General features: G+C 38.3%; 1 protein-coding gene across 1 annotated transcript in view; it reads left to right on the forward strand.

Moving 5' to 3' along the window:
* HHLA2 (HHLA2 member of B7 family) overlaps positions 1-17989 on the forward strand; it is a 34200-nt gene that overhangs the window by 3569 nt on the left and 12642 nt on the right. Inside the window, 4 exon segments of the mRNA XM_079100422.1 lie at positions 7138-8041; positions 13296-13439; positions 14709-14836; positions 14838-14948. Of these exon segments, the coding sequence (XP_078956548.1) occupies positions 14748-14836; positions 14838-14948 (200 nt within the window). The 5' untranslated portion in view covers positions 7138-8041; positions 13296-13439; positions 14709-14747.

A 17989-nucleotide genomic window follows, 5' to 3' on the forward strand; every position in this document is an offset into this window, starting at 1 on the left:
AAGTTCATTATTGGTGTATGAAAATGCTACTGGCTTTTTTGCAACAGTTTGATAGACTTGCGAGACATTTAAGATCCAAAGGTTTAGTCCAACCAGTGGTGCTGAGTGTGAGAGACCTTATGAGAGACCTTGAGGTCATTGAAGACATGCCCTCAGGGGGATCACGGGGCCTGATTCCTTCTTTTGCCTCTTGGCTGTGAGGTGAGATTTGCTCCTACACATGTTCCCACCAGGATGTGCTGCCTCAGGCCCCAAGCATTGGGGCCAACGGATCATGGACTGAAACCCCTAAAGCTGTGAGCCAAATAAACACTTTTGTCTTTATGTGTTGACTTTATATGTTGACTATCTTGAGGATTTTTTTTTGTAGTGACAGAAAACTGACACATTTTTTTGTGTTGATTTTGTTCTGAAAGTTTGCTGAATTCATTTATCACTTTGATAGTTTTCTAGTGGATTTGTTAGGCTTTTCCTCAATATAAAATCAATATAAAATCATGTCTTCTGCAAGCAGGGATGATTTGAGATCCTCTTTCTTCTTTGGATGCTTTTCACTTCTTTATCTCTCTTGATTGTTATGTGAAGACTTCTAGTACCCTGTTAAATTAAAAGAGTGATAGTGAGCATCCTTGTTTTATCCCAGATCATGGAGGTTTTCCCCATTTAGCCTACTGGCTTGCTGGCTGTGTTTGGAATATACAGCCTGTATTGTATTGAGTTGTATTACTCCTACATTTAATTTGTTGAGGATTATTTTCATGATGGAATGTCAAATTTTATTGAGTACTTCTTCTGCACATGATGAGATGATCATACAGGTTTTGTCCCTTGTTCTGTTGATGCAATATGACATTTATTGATTTGCATTTATTGAACCATCTTTAATTCTATCCCTTGAATAAGTCCCACTTGATCATGATATATTCTTTTTGTGTGTGTTAGATTCAGTTTTGTTAGTAGTTGAGAATTTTGCATCTGTTTAGAGATATTGGAATACAGTTTTGTCATTGTATCCTTGTCCGATTTTTATATCAGGGTAATACCCCAATGAATGAGTTTGGAAGAGTTCCCTCCTTTTCAACTCTTTTGGAATAGTTTGAGAAGAACTAGTGTTATTCTTTAAAAGTTTAATAAAATTCAGCAGTAATGCCATCTGGTCATGAGTTTTTCTTGTTGTGAATTTTTAAATTACTGATTCAGTGCTGTTGAATGTTATTGGTCTATTCATGTTTGTCATCTTGGCTCAATTTGGTAGGTTATGTATTCAGAGAGTGATTCACTTCATCTAGGGTTTCCAATTTGTTGGTGCATATTTGTTCGCAGCAATCTCTAATGATTCTTACTATTTCTGGGGTGTTTTTTTTGCATTATCTCCTTCACAGGTGACTCAGGTGGGTTACTGTGCTGCTTTGTAAGGCTTGGATGAGCCAAGCTGCTCAAGGAGGGTTCCTTTGCTGCTCCTTAGGGCTGTGACTGGGCAGAGTCACCCTGTTGCTTTGGGGGACTATAAAAGGGTAGATGAGTTCATTCAACTGCTTTGCAGGACCATGCATAGGTGAAGTATTGAGATATAATCGTTTAGATATTAGGTGTTCCCCAAAAGCTGTGTGTAAGACAGTGTAACAAAGTTTAGAGGTGAAAACATTGGGTTGTGAGAGTTAGCCTAATCAGTGCATTAATCCCCTGATAGGGATTAACTGGATGGTAACTAGCCAGATGGAGTGTGGCTGGAGGAGGTGGGTCATTGGGGGGTGTGCCTTTTTGAGTGGTGTCTCTCTGCTTCCTGGAGCATGTCCCTGACTGCTTTCCTCCACCACACTTCCCCATAATGTTCTGCCTCATCTCAGGCCCCAAGGAATGGAGCTGGCCATCTTTGGACTGACACCTATGAAACTGTGAGCCCCCAAATGAACTTTTCTTCCTCTAATTGTTCTTGTCAAGTCTTTTGGTCACAGCAGCTAAAAGGCTGACTAAAACATGGGGTCTCAGGAGAGCACTGTGCTGCAGCATCTTGGGTTAGGGAAAGCACCACATGGACTGGGCTATTTTTCTGGGGCAGTGCAGCAATGTGGACTCCCTGGCAGTCCCCCAAATGTACTTCAGGCCTGTGAGGGTTGCAGGCTTCTCCAGCAGCAAATACTTCAAGTGTCTATGGCATTTGTGGGGACTTTGGGGAACCTCCAGCTTATCTATTCTCCACTATGGAAAGTCCTCCTTGTTTGAGGGTTGATCTTGACTGGGGAGATGAAATGATAGATGTTGGGTGTCTCATCGGCCTCTTTATGAGGCCATCCTGAGGCATCCCTGCCCTATTCCTTCAGCACTAGGGTGCTGCTCTTCCCACAAGATTTTAAATAGTATGTAGTAAGAGCAGCAGCAGTAGATATGGTCCCTGATAAGACTCGGAAAGTAGAGGTAGTTGGGAACTGAGATCTAACTAGAAGGAACAACAGGGCCATCAAGGAATGCTACCCAGTGTGTTTGTAGGCCTTAGAAAGAGCTCTGAGTGGAGACAAGTATTGAGAGAAGGGCTAAGGTCCAGGGAAAGACAGGGGACAAAAATTGAGATAAGGAGGAACATCAGAAGATGGGCTTGATAGGTAAGGACAAGAAGCGTATTTCTTGGGGTGGTAGCTGATTTGCTGATAGTGACTGAAAGTCAGTACAAGGAGAAATGGGGTTATCCTTCAACAGTGAATCATGCTGGACCTGGATCTCACTGCCTGAACAATGCAGGGATGGGAAAAGATGCCTCACTTATAAAATTCCTCTTTTGCTATATGTCACTCACCACTGGTTGATTTCTCTTTCTCTCTGCCTGCCTCCATCCTTCCCTCACTCTCTCCTCTGTCTCCTCTCTCTCCTGAATTTGTCAGTGACTTTACCCTATCTTGGAAGCTCCATAGACTGTCTAAACTTGGAAACAAATAGAACCGAGAAGAATTTTGAGCTACCTGGTGCATCTGAGCCTCTTGGTTTGTATGAATGGACCAACATACCAGTTTGTCCAAATGAGTGAAGTTGAAGTTCTCCGCATTTGATAGTCTATGCACCAAGTCACAGCTTTTATATTTTCTTACTATAGTCCTAATTTTATAAATTCAACACTAAATTTATGGTATTGGAACACACATGATTGTTACGTCAAATTCATTCTATATAAATATTTGAGTCCAAGCTACGTACTATAAAGTTATTTTTCTACTTTATAGCCTTATTCTTTTTTAATTAATTTAAAAATTCTAATTAGTTGTACATGACAGTAGAATGTATTTATACATTTTTATAAATCATACATAAATGGAGTGTAATTTCTCATTTTTCTGATTATACATATTGTAGGATCACATTAGTCATGCAGTCATAAATGTACATGAGGCAATAATGTCTGTTTCACTCTATCCTTCCTATCCTCATGCCTCCTCCCCTCCCTGTACTCCTCTCTATCTAATCTAAAGTAACAGTATTCTTCTCAAAGTGGCCTCCCTTCCTTATTGTGTATTAGCATCTACATATCAGAGAAAACATTCGGTCTTTGGTTTTTGGAGTTTGGCTTATTTCGCTTGGTATGATATTCTCCAACTCCATCCATTTACTGGCAAATGCCATAATTTTATTCTTCTTTAAAGCTAATGTTCCATTTGTGTGTTTGTATGTGTGTGTGTGTGTGCGTGTATCACATTTTCTTTATCCATTCATCTGTTGAAGAACACCTAGGTTGGTTCCATAGTTTACCTATTGAGTTGAACTGCTATAAACATTGATGTGGCTGCATCACTGTAGGATGCTGATTTTAAGTCCTTTGGGTATAAACTGAGGTATAGGCTTATTCTTAAAATCCCCTGAAAACACAAATGTATAGCTCTTATTTTTAAAAGATAACATGATTTCTTCCAGCATTTTGTTGTGGTAGGAGAAAAATTTTCAGCAATTTGTTTATGTGAACAAAAACAGACTAGTGTGTTCCAGAACTCTTCACTGACATTTTTCTTCATAAATTCTTTTCATTTTGTTACCTTGGAATGTTTGGAGACATCTGAAGACCCAATTCAAAGTAATTTAAGTGTACTACTTAATTATCAGTTGAGGATAGAGGATCTAGAACAAGTAGGATCAGGGACTTAATCATGTCCTTACAAGCCCAGATTCTTTCAGTTTTCTGTTCTTTCTTATGTTGACTTTTTTTCTTTATCCTCATTTTCTCACATCTGTAAGATGGCTGTTGCAACTCCAGGCATCAAATCAAGGCTCAAAAAAGTAGAAGGGGTTTGCAATCAAGTCCTGTTCCTGCACCTATCTCACTATAATCAAACAAGTTTCCACAGAAATCCTAACATTCTTCATTCATACCTGATAGTCCCAAATAGTAGCCTCCCCACACCTGGTTTTATTTCAGTAGTTTATTTGAACAAAACCATTCAAAACCGTTTCAGAGGCAGGCAACTCCTTCCTTGGGCTCAGAGATGGAAGTAAGAAAAGGTGAACATATAGACATTATAATTGGAGTCCAATACCCAAGAGTCATGTACACATAGCCAATCAGTGGACTTTCAATTCCCAAGAAAGTTGGGAAGTTCCGAATGGCTTCCACTTCTCATCCCAGACCCAATGTCCCTTGGCAGTGGTCACTTCCCCGGATCCTTCTTTCCTAAACTTAGAGGACTTGCTCTCCAGCCTCAGCCTGTCACAGTCATCTCATTTACCTTTCCTGGACACTGAATTCTCCTTTTAGTTAGGCTGGTCACATCTTGCGTAGGGCTGGGCAGAGAAGGAGTGCTGATAGCAAGAAAGCAGGGAAATGGCACCAGCCTCTGCCCATCTTCCTTTCGTATTTTATCCATTTCACACTCTTAAACTTGGTTTTTGTGGTTTCCTGTTAAAATCTTTGTTAATGCTTACTGCCTGGCTCTTTATATTCAACCACCATAATCTCACTGGTGAGATATTTCTAAACGTAAACTGGCCGTAATCTTAGCTATTTGTTTAGTGTGGCTTATGACAAGGACCATAATCTATCCCTTTGTGCATCTTCCTGGTATTTTCCCTGCTGCATGGCCTGCTTGGATTTATGCTGTCTTGCTGCTGCATCTTTGCTCTATAGTCTGCCTAGAATATCTACCCTCCTCTAATTGTCTCCATTCTGCCTATGGAATAGTTTCTCCTTATCCTTCAAAATTGCTGTTCTGAGAAGCTTTAATAACCCCCTTCACCCCCCAGCACACCAGTGTTTTTCTGCTCTCAAACAGACCCTGGTGGGAGCACTGATTGCTGCCTGTGTCTCTGTATTATGATTTATTTGTTTACATAATCCACCTGTCTTTTGGCACCAGACTGAGCCCTTTGAGGTTAAGGGCTGTCTGACTCATCCATGTTCAGTTTATGACCCATAGGTGATGTTCAGATTGTGTGTTTTTAATGGCAGAAAATATGTTCGGCTTGTTGGATGACAGTGTCGGCTACCGCACAAAGAAAAATTCAGTCTTGTTTCCCAGAAGGTCAGGATAAATTTGAGGTATTTCATTTTCTCTTGTTTCTTAGAGTCAGAAGGTATTAAAGTTCTAGCTTGGGAATGAATTATGAGTAGAGCACAGGGCTAAAGCAATGGAGCTTTATAAACCAGTTATTTGGCAGACTTGACCCTAAACCGTACAGAAACATCACTGATACAAAACAAAGACCATAACCAATGCACTTTGGAAATGACTCACTAAGCTAGGACAGCAGTTTTCCTTATGTACCATCCAGTTGGATTAGAAAGAGCTTTAAGAGCTAAAGACAGAAAACTAATTCAGGTATACATAGGCACAAATAATATCCCGAAATTTGTGCATTAAAAATCAAACAATAAAAACTGTAAGTAGTGTATGTAATTAGGAACAAGACTTGTAAAGATTGTATTTTTCCTATTCTTCACACCAAATCCTTGATTCTGATATTAAGTTACTGGTTTCCCACCCCAGTACTTTGATATACAGATATAAGGTGGTTTTGTCTTCTGGATTTTAAAAGATGACAGATTGAATTGGAATGATCTAAAACTGAGTAATGAGGAATACTGGATGTATTGCTTACCATTCAAGATACAGTTAATGTAACAACCCTGACCCAGGATGGGATGGAATTCTGATGTCAGAATTAGGTGATAAACCTAAACAAACAAGGAAGGAAGTGCCCTGTTCCAGCCCTGCCCAGATTATTTGACCTTTAGATACTGCTAATCCTTCTGTGTTACAGAAGCTTCTTTCCCCATTTTCTGTGGTGGGAATTTACTGTCGGATTTCAGATCTTTCATGACTCATTACTTCAGTTGAAATCCTTATATCTGACACAGTGACACCTGGTAGTTAAAAAAAAAAAATAGAAAGTACTTATATTTTGAATTTTATTAACTTAAAACACATGTCCCTTCATTTTCTAGGTTTTGGTGAAGGTGAAAATTTAGGTCTGGTTATGAGGATAGAGTCACTGTTTGATATTTTTTTTTAACCCCTGATTTCTTTCTCATACTACTTATATTTGTAATGTATTACCTTTTATTTCCAGTTTTTGTTCTGTGAAAATGTCCAGAGAACTTTGCATTTGAATTGTTATGAAGATATCCAACTCCGTCTGGAGCTTTATAATTTGCTCTCAATATTCACCACTATCTCTTTCACACCTTATCCAATAGCAGATTTTTCCCTTCTCCTATTTTTGTGATTTGCTGTTAGGTAGCCTTTCCAAAGCACCCATCTTATTCTGCTTAGTTGTTGCAGAAACAACAAGTTTGTTCTTGTCCTATTCAATTAACCTACATTTTGTTAAATTAATAACACACTGAGCAGGTAGGAGTAGAAGCATCTAGAAACAGCCCACTGGCTTCCTGGAGGCACTTGGTGCCATAGGCATTATCATTCTTTTACAGAGGCAGAGGTCCTTGGCCTTGTATCTATACACACTCTACACTTCTCTTAGTGGAGTCTTTGTCTGTTCACTACTTTTATGTGTTTGACAAAGCGTCTGCTGTCTGCCTTGTTAAAACTGGTTATTTCTTTTGTCTGTTCTGTTGTTCCACTTTCGGTGTGTGTGTGTTTGCTTTGTAGCATTCTTATTTGGGGAAAATTAACAACCCTTGTGTCTGGCTATCTTCCCTCATAGGGTACAAAAAGAAGCATTTTGTGGTTGGTATCTGAGTGATGAAATGGGCCTGGGAGGTGCCAGTAGAGCCCTGGACCCTCTTGTGAAGTGTCGTTTCCTACACAAGTGTTTGTTCTTGGGTTCTACTTCTGGGGGACCAACCCCAACTGAGACTGATTTCATTACCTGTAAGAAGCCTATCAGGAAGTGAGGACAGCAGGAAAAGGCAGAGAAAGAAGCTAAGCAAGGATGTGGCTTCAGATCAAGTTTCAGCCTTAACCCAGGAAAACTCTGGACCACCGGGCTTCTTGCCTTGCAGCCACCACTGTGGCTGGCAGGCATTCCTAAGGGACTATAACTCCTAGATCTGCAGCCATCCATCATCAGAGCAAATCCTCTGAAGAAGGCTGCAGGTACGTGAGCAGGTAGCAGCTGCCGAGCAATGCGTTCATAACTGTACCAATTCAAGCAATTACAGGGGATCTGGGCAGGTGATTAACTGTCTGCTAATTAACAAAACATTGAAAATTTAATGACTGACATTTTTAAAATGGCTACATTTATTGGTCTCAATTTATGAACCATTCCAAATTGTCCTGGCCGTATCTGTCTCCTGGGCTCTCATCTGGCTGAGAGAAAACAAAACAAAACAGAAGTACCTCCAGACTGATGCCACCGTCATATTTCCAAATGTCATCAGCTAACCCCAGTTCCCTGGGGAGGCAAGTTCCAGCATGTCCTCCATTGTGCCCTCCACACTGGGAGCGGTTGCATTTGCTGAGTCCAGACAACACCCACGGAAGCTCTCCGTCTGTCGTTTCCCCGGCTCTCCATTTCTGTACTCAAATGCAAAGTGCCACAGAGTTAAAATGGTGTCCAGTAGAGTATGGCATCTCATTTCCACAGTGGCTTCCCGAGTTGCCAGGTACACAACCAGGAAAACATAGTTACTTTGACCGTGGGAAGACTTTGACCAGTGGGGAAACCTTTGGATAAATTACTTTAGGTCTCTTCCTCTGATGAATTATTTGGAGATGCTGTGGTTCTTAGAGCTGGTGGGTTAGCAAGTCACTGTTTGCTGTTCTGGAGTTGCAGTAAGGTAACGTCACCTTCTATCTGCTTTTCATCTTGTTTCCTTCCCCTTTTCTTTCTCTCTGGCAGCTCTGCAATTGTACCTTTGCACTTTTCCCCAAATTCATCACATATCTTAGCCTGGTTTACCAAACCAAAGAAACAAACAAAAAAAAGTCTAAGGCAAAGACAGGGCTTTCTAGAGATTCAAAGTTTCAGCCCAATATATGAATCCCCTTAAGTGGTGGAATTTTACCGTAAAACATCAGGGGAGATATTTCAAGTAAAGAGAAGGTAATCCTCATATTGTTCATTTGTTCTTTCTTTGTCTAAACAAAATTAATCCTATTAAAATCTAAGCGATGCTAAAGAGAAATTCCCAGGATGCTACAAAGAGTTTTCCTTCTGTTCTCATTCCTTTCACAAATTGGCTCAGAGCCATAAAGAGACAATGAATTTAAATACAATGCAGAGGAGAATGGAACACCATGGAATCTGCTTTTCCTCAAAGGAATTCAGAACATTTGTGCATTGGCTTGAAGATGCAAGTGATGGGAAACATTTTTATGGTTTGGATGTGAGGTATCCCCTAAGAGCTCACATGTGAGACAATGTAAGAAGATTCTGAGGAGAAATGATTGGGGTTTAAAAGTATTAACCAAACCAGTGAATTAATCCTTGATGGGATTAACTGAGTGGTAACTGGAGGCAGGTAGGATGTGACTGGAGGAGGTGGGAATTGGGATGTGGCTTTGGGAGATATATTTCTGTTTGTGGTGAGTGGAGTCTCTCACACCATGATGTAAGCTGTTTCTCTCTACCACCCTCTTCCGCCATGATGTTCAGCCTCACCTTGAGTCCAGAGGAATAGAGCAGGTTGTTTATGGACTAAGGCCTCTGGAACCATGAGCCCTCAAATAAACCTTTCTTCCTTTACATTTGTGCTAATTGGGTCGTTTAGTCACAGCAGCAAAATAGCTGAATAAAGCAACATTCCTTTTCAAAAAAGAACATTGACTTGTTCTGTGGCTCTGGCCAGTTGGACATCAGTGGTTATGAGACTGGGACTAAGCTCAAGTGTCACCAATATATGCAGGCTTGAGAATTGGACCTAACCAAAAGGATGTGTATCATTGTCACAATAAGTGCTGGTGCTGTCTGTCAATTTGGTGTACAGCTATTGAGATGGGTAAGGGGGTAACTATTCTGTTCTCATGTTTGTAGAAAATGGCTTCAATTTTCTCTACTCTGATTAGTTTTAGCATCTGGATTTCTTTTAGTCATGTTCATTAGAGACTGCCTCTTTGCCTTTCTCCCTCACATCTGGAATCTAGCCAAAATGTACCAGAACAAGATGTTGCTAACATTTGAACCCTTTTGTAAGCATGCTGATTGCAACTTGTATAACTTCAGTTTAATCTAAGGTGGAAGCTGCTACTTTTGAGGGGAAAAAAATGTCTAAATATAAAATTTAGGCATAAAAATACGGCCAAATATTCATTAACTGCCTCACTTAGTTGAATGCTGAAATTATTTCAACAGTGTTAAATTAAGCCTTTATGTTGAAGAGGTTGAATATTTTTAAAAAATTCATAGTACTTTAGCTTAGATAAGTGGGTTACTGTAATTTGTCATCTTATCCAAAATACATGAATTAAATTGTCTCAAGGACCCAATTTTCAGCTTGTGCCTATGCTGACCTGTGAAGTAGACCACTTGTGTTCACAAGTTCTTTGGGAATGTCTGGGCTGCTGTGGAGAGGTTGAAGAAGCAGGCTGGACCAGGAGCCAGAGGATTTGAGGCTTGGTATGGCAGGGTTAAGAATTTGGATCCCACTCTGATTGTGGTGGGAAGCTATTGGAGGGATTGAATTAGGATAATGTCATAGAATAACTTCTATGTTTTAAAAATTCGGCTCTTGACTGTGGTGTTGATGATGGATGGTAAGGAGGAAAGAGCAGAAAAAGCGTAATCAACCAGATGCCTATTTTTAGATGTCTATCTAAAAGAAATGATAGTGACTTTGGAGCAGCATGGACAAATAAACACTGAGTTCATGGATTAGATATGGGCACATGGGAACGGAAGAATCAAGGTTGAGTTCTGGTCAAAACAACTGGAAGAATTCAGTTAGATGAAGACGGGATGAGGACCATGAAGCTTTCTGTCCTGTGAGGGGAGAGGCAGAGAGCAACAGGAAAGAGAATGAGGCAGAAAGCAAGGGCTCATACTCGCTTTGTGATGTCTGGGCAGCACTGGCCACATGAGTAATTAAATATAGGACCTCAGCTCAGTAGATGAACTTGAGACTCCTTAGTGGACAGATGGCATCCAGAGTCATGAAATAAAGGAACTCTCCTAGGGAGAGCTCTTAGAGAAGATGGAAGGCCTGGGGAAGTTCCATATTTCCACTTAAGGCAATCAGAGGAGAACCGATAAGGACTAAGGAACAAGAGAGGAAAAACTAGAAGGTGGTATTTTGGAAACCAGGAGCAGAATCTTACATGAGGAAGTTAACAGTCAATTGTAGTTGAGTGGTACTATGAGGTTCAGTAAGATGACAGAAGACATTGCCGTTTGGGGCAATATGGAGGTTCTTGGTGATACTGACAAAGGCAGTTTTTGATATGTCCTACAGAGAAGAGTAAACTGAGGGGAGACTGTAAAGGGAGAAATGGGACCAGTTATTTCATCAAGAGTCAGGAGAATTTTGTTTTTTCTCTCATGTTCTTAAGATGGGCAATTTGGAGCATTGGTGTTTATCCAGTAGATCTAATAGAACCTGATGATGCAGTAGAGAGAATAGAATTACAGGGACATTTCTTGAATACATAAAGGTGTGAGATACAGAGCACAGTGAAGAATTTGGCCTTGGATAAGGGCAGAAAAGAACACTGGTTAATGGTTCAAATTGATGGTACAACAAAGAGACCATCCATAACTAATCAGAACTAACGAATGAAACAAGAATATCAGCTGAGTGAGGTTGGAAATGAGGATGCTGGAAGTTGAGAAGGTAGAAATTTTGGAGTCACATTTTGGGAATGTGAACCTTTAGTAGGACAGTGGACAAAGAATGTGCCAAGTTTACATTAAACAATGGGATTTCAATTTTTGCTTGGAAAGAGACTAGGATTAAAATTATTTTCATACTAAGAAAATGAGTTTGCCATTTATAATTGCCCCATTTAGAGACAATTGTTGTGATATAAATTCTTCCATACATTTACACTTGTAAATTCGTCTGTGGGAATAAATACAAAGGAATTGTTTTTCTAACAAATGCTATTTTATAACAGTTTTCACTAGGCCAAATATTTTAGCTATGCTCTGAAAGGGATTGAAACTATTAGTGGTAACTTGGTTACATTGCAAACGTTTTTCCTATTTTAATATTTCTGTGTCTTTTCCAATTTTTATGTAGACATATCTGTACTAGAATATGGTCATATGGAAGAAACCTTGTAAGATTATATGTTAAATTATTCTAGTATTTAAAATGTAAACACAAAACTATAAATTACCAGGTTTTATTTTGAGAGTCTAGCTTTGCTTTTCTCATATCTTACAACAGATTTAGGACATATTCTTTCAATAGTAGAATTGCCAAATAATTTCTTTAAAATTTTGTTTCAGATTTTTAAAACAAATGATATGGTACTTATACAAGTTACTTCTTAGAGTAAAATTTAATTGTAATTCAATCACCTAAGAAAATCAATCACATTTCACTTGAAACTTTATTGTATGTGTGCCTGTTCTGCCATCTGCATCGTCTCGCTTTGAGTTTTGAAAAGCTCATGGTCCACCACAATTTGCTTGACTGCCTGTGGCTGACACTAGTGCTGAACATCTGAGTGCTTCCAGGTTTCCTCTGTTTTGTATGTGTGCTTACAAACAACCCCATAGTTAACATCGTTGCACTTAATATTGAATTTGCTTTTAGTATATCTACTATGAAAGTAAAACGTCCATTGTAGAAAGCTTTATGAAGAGCAAAACTAGAGAACCACTTTTAATCAATGCCAAATCTTTCTTTATTCAATAGCCATTTTCAGCACTTACTATATAGCAGACACTAGTCCAGATGTGAAACCTGCTCTTCAGAGTTAAAAGTCCTACTCTATATTTAGTGACAGATCTCATTAGTGTCATATGTTGAGCAATGTGTCTGCTTTTAATAGACTATGCTATTGAAAAGTTGGATTATAATCTGATTTCTCTCCTATAACATTAAGAACTTCCATGTCATTGAACTTTTAAAATATCATGTTTAATTACCACCAGAAATTATTTGTGTGAATATTCAGTAGTTTTATCTAGAGTCAGATGTGAATTCTTTTCCAGTTCCTTTTTTCCCTTGGAATCCATAACATTCTTTACTTCTCTTCAATAGTTCAACAATCGTGACCTCCCCAAGACATGAATAGGCATAGTCAGTGCTGCCTTTCTTTCTCATACCATCTGAGTGAGTTTCAAGACAACTGTTTTTGTGATACAAGTGCTAGTTATTTGTATCATTAGCTAGGAACACGAAGACAAAATGCAAAGAGGTCATAGATGATACATTCCTAATCCAAAATGCTCCTAAATCCAAAAGTTTTTTTCCACTGACATGATGGCACAGTGTAAATGTCCACACCAGGCCTCACAAGACATGTCAGTGGAAATGCAAGTGCACTGAAAATATTGTATAAAATTACCTTCAGACTGTGCATGAGGTGTATATGAGACATAAATGAATTGTGTGTTTAGACCTGGGTCCCATTTCAATTATGTATATGTAACTATCCTAGATCTAAAAATATCCAAAACACTTTTGGTTCCAAGCATTTCAGATAAGGAACACTCAACATTTATTTCCTCCATAGTATTGTGAACTTTCCAAAAGGATGATTTAATAAGAAACAAAAAACAGGCTGGAAATCTGCATAAAGATTTAAAATCATACTCTTGTCTACTCTGATGAAGGGTCTTTCTAATTTATCTGCTACTAGAAATAAAATCACTAAATGTCCAGTTTTTGTGTGGGGGTGGGAGGGGGAGTATATACTACTGAGTCACTTCCCTAGTCCTTTTATTATTATTATTATTATTATTATTTTCAGTACTGAGGATTGAATTCAGGGGTACTTTACCTGGCTCTTTTTATTTTTATTTATTTTTTGAGATAGGGTGTACCTAAGTTACTGAGGCTGTCCTCAAACTTGTGATCCTCCTGCCTCAGCCTCCTGAATTGCTGGGAATTACAGGTATGTACCATTGCTCCTGGATAATTGATTTTTCTAAGTGGAAACTTGGTATTTAACACTTGTCAGAAGGCATCATCAGCTTTCTAGGTCCTGTGATAGGCATTTTAAATTTATCCAGTGAAATATTAGAGGGGTATGGTAGAGAAATTAGGGAGACCCACAATCACTTCTTTTCTTTCCCATGTTCCATTTCTTTTTAAATATATCCCTCTAGTTTTCTAGGGAACTAGCTCTTTGAAGAATTAAGGTGGAATATGACAGGGTGGAAAGAACCCCAGAGCAGTGGACAGAGGAAAAAGACTTTGTGGCAGAGGCCCTGAGCCCCCAATTCTTCCATCTTGAGTGTCCTTGACTGAAGTCCAAAGGATGTACTCCATTGTCCACAAAACAAGTTTCCTTCCCAACTTAATAGACTACACAGAGAAACATAAGATCCATTTAAAATACTTTTGAATTGGTCAAAGGAGGTAGATCTTTTGAGTGATATGATGTGGCTAGCTATGTTTTCTTTACAAAGAATTTATTGTGTTGAGTTCATTTACTTTTTGAAATAAAACAGTAAAACAATAGAAACATGTAAATTAAGATGATTAGAATTCCAAATTTATATCTAGAATAATTTCCCTTAATTCTGTTTTTACTGACTCATAGGATATCTTCAGAGTGGTCTTAAAGTCAAAATAAGTCACTTAGTTTCTCCTTTTGAATTTTTCCTGCCCATGTCCTCCCCTGCTATGGACTAGTATCCAGGTATTCCTGGAATATTATTGAATATGGCTTTATCTTCGATATACTCCAAATATTTCATGATCCAACCAAGTTGTTTCCTCTCTTCTAGAGCCCTCTGACTCTTGCTAGCTGAATAAACTAATTTATAGCTATTACAGTAGGTGTTAAAAGTGACTGTGTCCCAGGAATGAAAATCAACAGGAGTCTTTTATATATATATTTTCCAGTACTATGGCAGACCCAGACTGGAGGAAAGATGAGACTATTGATTGAGTGGGCAGCAAACTAGTGCACCCATGCTTCGGAATGTTGTCAATTCTCAGTTACATCGAAATCAAACAAAACATTCGATGGAAATGGAAGAAACTCAAGCACAGAACTTCATGGCTTGCTTCTAATAATCAGACAGGGTTTCTTGATGAGGCAGTCTGTTACTGATCAGGCTGCTGAGCTAGGAAGGTTCTTCCAGATAGGCCTTATATAATCCTTGACAAGTTCCATCACTAATTCACTTCAAACTATCTCCGTTCTTGATTTTAGATACACTCTATTTAGTTTTTTTTCAATCACCTTAGTAATATGAATGAGCAAACTGTCACTGGAAGATGTGAAGAAGATATAATTCTTACTTGCTCATTTGAGCTCAACATTGTAATTCACTGGAAGAATTGAGATAATTACAATGTTCAGTTACTATGAAAGCAGTGACCATGTGGAAAACCATGATCCCAAATATGCAAACAGGACGTCCCTCTTCCATAGTGGATTTACAAGGGGAATGCCTGTCTCTGAGAATATTAAGCCTTTTAGATGAAAAAATTTATGTCTGTGATGTGGGAATAGAAATTGGGTATATCACAAACAAAGTGGCACCCAAGGTGAGGTGAGTGTGTGTGTGAGGTTTTGTAAAACTCAACGACATTATTCAATGTTATTCTGGAAGGTTTTTTCCTAAATTAACATGTTAGGGGCTTTCAAGTCAGTTCTTATACGTTTATTTCATTATTTTTTAATGCATGGTGTCTCATAGTTTAGATATAACTGACACAGCAATTTTCCCTGTTGGTGGATATCCAGGGCTTTCCAGTGCCTTTTATTACAAAGAATGTCAGGAGGAACATCTTTATAGTTCTGTTTAATATTCTGAAATTATCTGAAAAGTAAGATTTTAATGTTACTGACATCAGCAGCATAAGGGAATCTATTTTCCTTTTAATCCTATCAGTACTGAATATTATCAGTTTTAAATATTGCTGGCAATATGATGAATAAAGATACTCTTTTATTCAAATTACATTTTGTTATAAAATGAAGTTACCACATTACACAATTTTCTCTGTAGTAATTATGTTATAGTTCTATAGTCGATATATTAACCGTTGCCCATTTTCATGGTTAAATTGAATCAAACAGATTCAACCCAAATTGAAGAAATCAACAGAAACACAAAGTTTCATGGCTTATTTTTAATTCTTATTTTAAGGATTCTTGATGCTGTGGTCTATCAATGAGGCTCTAATACAGGCATACTGCAATACATTGCATTTCACTCCATTTTGTCATGTGAATGTTGCACATTTTACAAACTGAAGCTTCATGGCAACCTTGCATCGATTGATGAAGCCTGTTGGCGCCATTTTTCCAAAGACATGTACTCATTTTCTGTCTCTCTGCACATTTTGGTAAATTTTACATTCAAACTTTTATCATTGTATCTTTTGTGGTCCTCAGTGATCTTTCGGTGTTGCTAATGTGATTGTTTTGAGGTGCTACAAAGCATGTCCATATGAGAAGGTGAATTTAATTGGCCAATGGCGTGCACATTCTGACGGTTCCACCCACTGACCATTCTCATGTGTCTCTCTCTCTCTCTTTCCCCTTGGGTCCTCCTATTCCCTGTGACACAACAATCTTAAATTAGGCCACTGAATAACCCTATGATGGCCTCTAAGGGTTCACACGAAAGGAAGAGTTTCATGGTTCTCACTTTGTCTTTAGCTAGAAATAGGACAGTATGTCAAAAGCCTGAAGTCAGAACTCTTATGCCAAATACCCAAACTGTGAATACAGAAGAAAAGTTCTTCAGGGAAATTAAAAGTATTATTCTAGTGAACACATGAATGATAAGAAAGCAAAACTGCCTTCATTACTGATGAGAAAAAAATTTTAATGGTCTGGATAGAAATCAAACCAACCATGACATTCCCTTAAGCCAAAGTCTAATCTAAAGCAAGGCCTTAACTTTCCAATTCTACTTTGTAGAAGAAAAGTTTGAAGCTTTCAGAGGTTTATGAGATTTAGGGGGGGAAAATCTGACTCCATAGCATTAAAGTACAAAGAAAAACAAAGTTTTCCAGAAGATCTAGCTAAGGTAATTGATGAAGGTGGCCACACTAAACAACAGATTCTCAACAGAGAGGAGACAGCCTTATATTGCAAGCAGATGTCAGCTAGAACTTTCATAGCTAGAGAGGAGAAGTCAATGCTTAACCTCAAAGGGCAGGCTGATTCTCTTGTTAGGGGATAATGCAGCTAAGGAATTGAGAGTGAAGTAAGTGATCATTTATCATTCAAAAAATCTTAGGACCCTTAAAAATTATAGTAAATTCTTCCTGTACTTTATAAATGGAACAACTATACCTGGAAGAACACATTTATAACATAGTTTACTGAAAATATTGAGCCCACTGTTGAAAACTACTCAGGGGAAAAAAAAAAAAAAAGATTTCTTTCAAAATCTTAGCATTCAGGGGATTTAGCTCAGTGAGAGGGCACTTACCTAGCACTCACAAGGCTCTGAGTTCAGTCTTCCTCAGTCCTGGAGCCTGGGGGTAGGGGAATGGGGGACATCTTACTATTCAGTGATGATGTACCTTGTTAACCAAAAACTCAGATGGAGTTTGAGCCCAAATAGGTCTAAGTGGTCATGTTTTCATCACTGCTATCAAAATGTCCATTTAGTAGCCCATAGATCAGGGAGTAACTTTAACTTTCAAGTCTTATTTAAGGAATGCATTCTAAAAGGCTATTGTTGCTGCAGATAGTGATTTTTCTAGTAGATCTGGGAAAATTAAATTGGAAACCTGGAAAGGAGTCATCCTTTTAGATGCCTCAATTCAGCAAAGAATTTAGAGTACTGTAGAAACTTAAAGCAGCAGCAGAGTTGAGAAGATAGACTCCAATTTTGAAAGAAATTCTGTGGGTAATTCTATCAGAGCATCATTTGCTACAGAAAAATCTTTGATGAAGAGTCAATTGAGGAAGCAAACTTCATTGTTGTCTTACTTTAAGAAATTGCCACAGTTACCCCAACCTTCAGCTACCACCACTCTGATCAGTCAGCAGTCATTGATATTGACCCTTCACCAGTTTGCTGATATGATGGGTCAGGAAACCATTAGTAATTTTTAGCACCAAAGTATTAATTGAGGCATGTATATTGTTTTTTAGATATAATGCTATTGCATACTTAAACTCTAGTATAATGTTAAAAGAAATTTTATATGTACTGTGAAACAAAAAATATTCATGTGACTTGCTTTATTGTGATATTTACAATTGTAGTTGGGAACTGAACTCAATATCTCCAAGGTATGCTTGTATATACATTATATGCAATATAGTTAATAGATAGAAAATATACCCCAAATATATAACCCCAATAGGTTATTTTACCCAGAACTAGTGCCTTTTTTCCTTTGCTTCATTTAGCTGCTTTATACTTTGACTCAGAAATCTAAGAATTATGTGTAAATGGAAGCAGATAGGCTGAGTCAGTATCTGAAGAGTTTAGAGTTCTGCATGAACTCTAGTTTATAAAC

This window comes from Sciurus vulgaris (genome assembly GCF_902686455.1).
Source record: "Sciurus vulgaris genome assembly, chromosome: 10".
Classification (NCBI taxonomy): domain Eukaryota; kingdom Metazoa; phylum Chordata; class Mammalia; order Rodentia; family Sciuridae; genus Sciurus; species Sciurus vulgaris.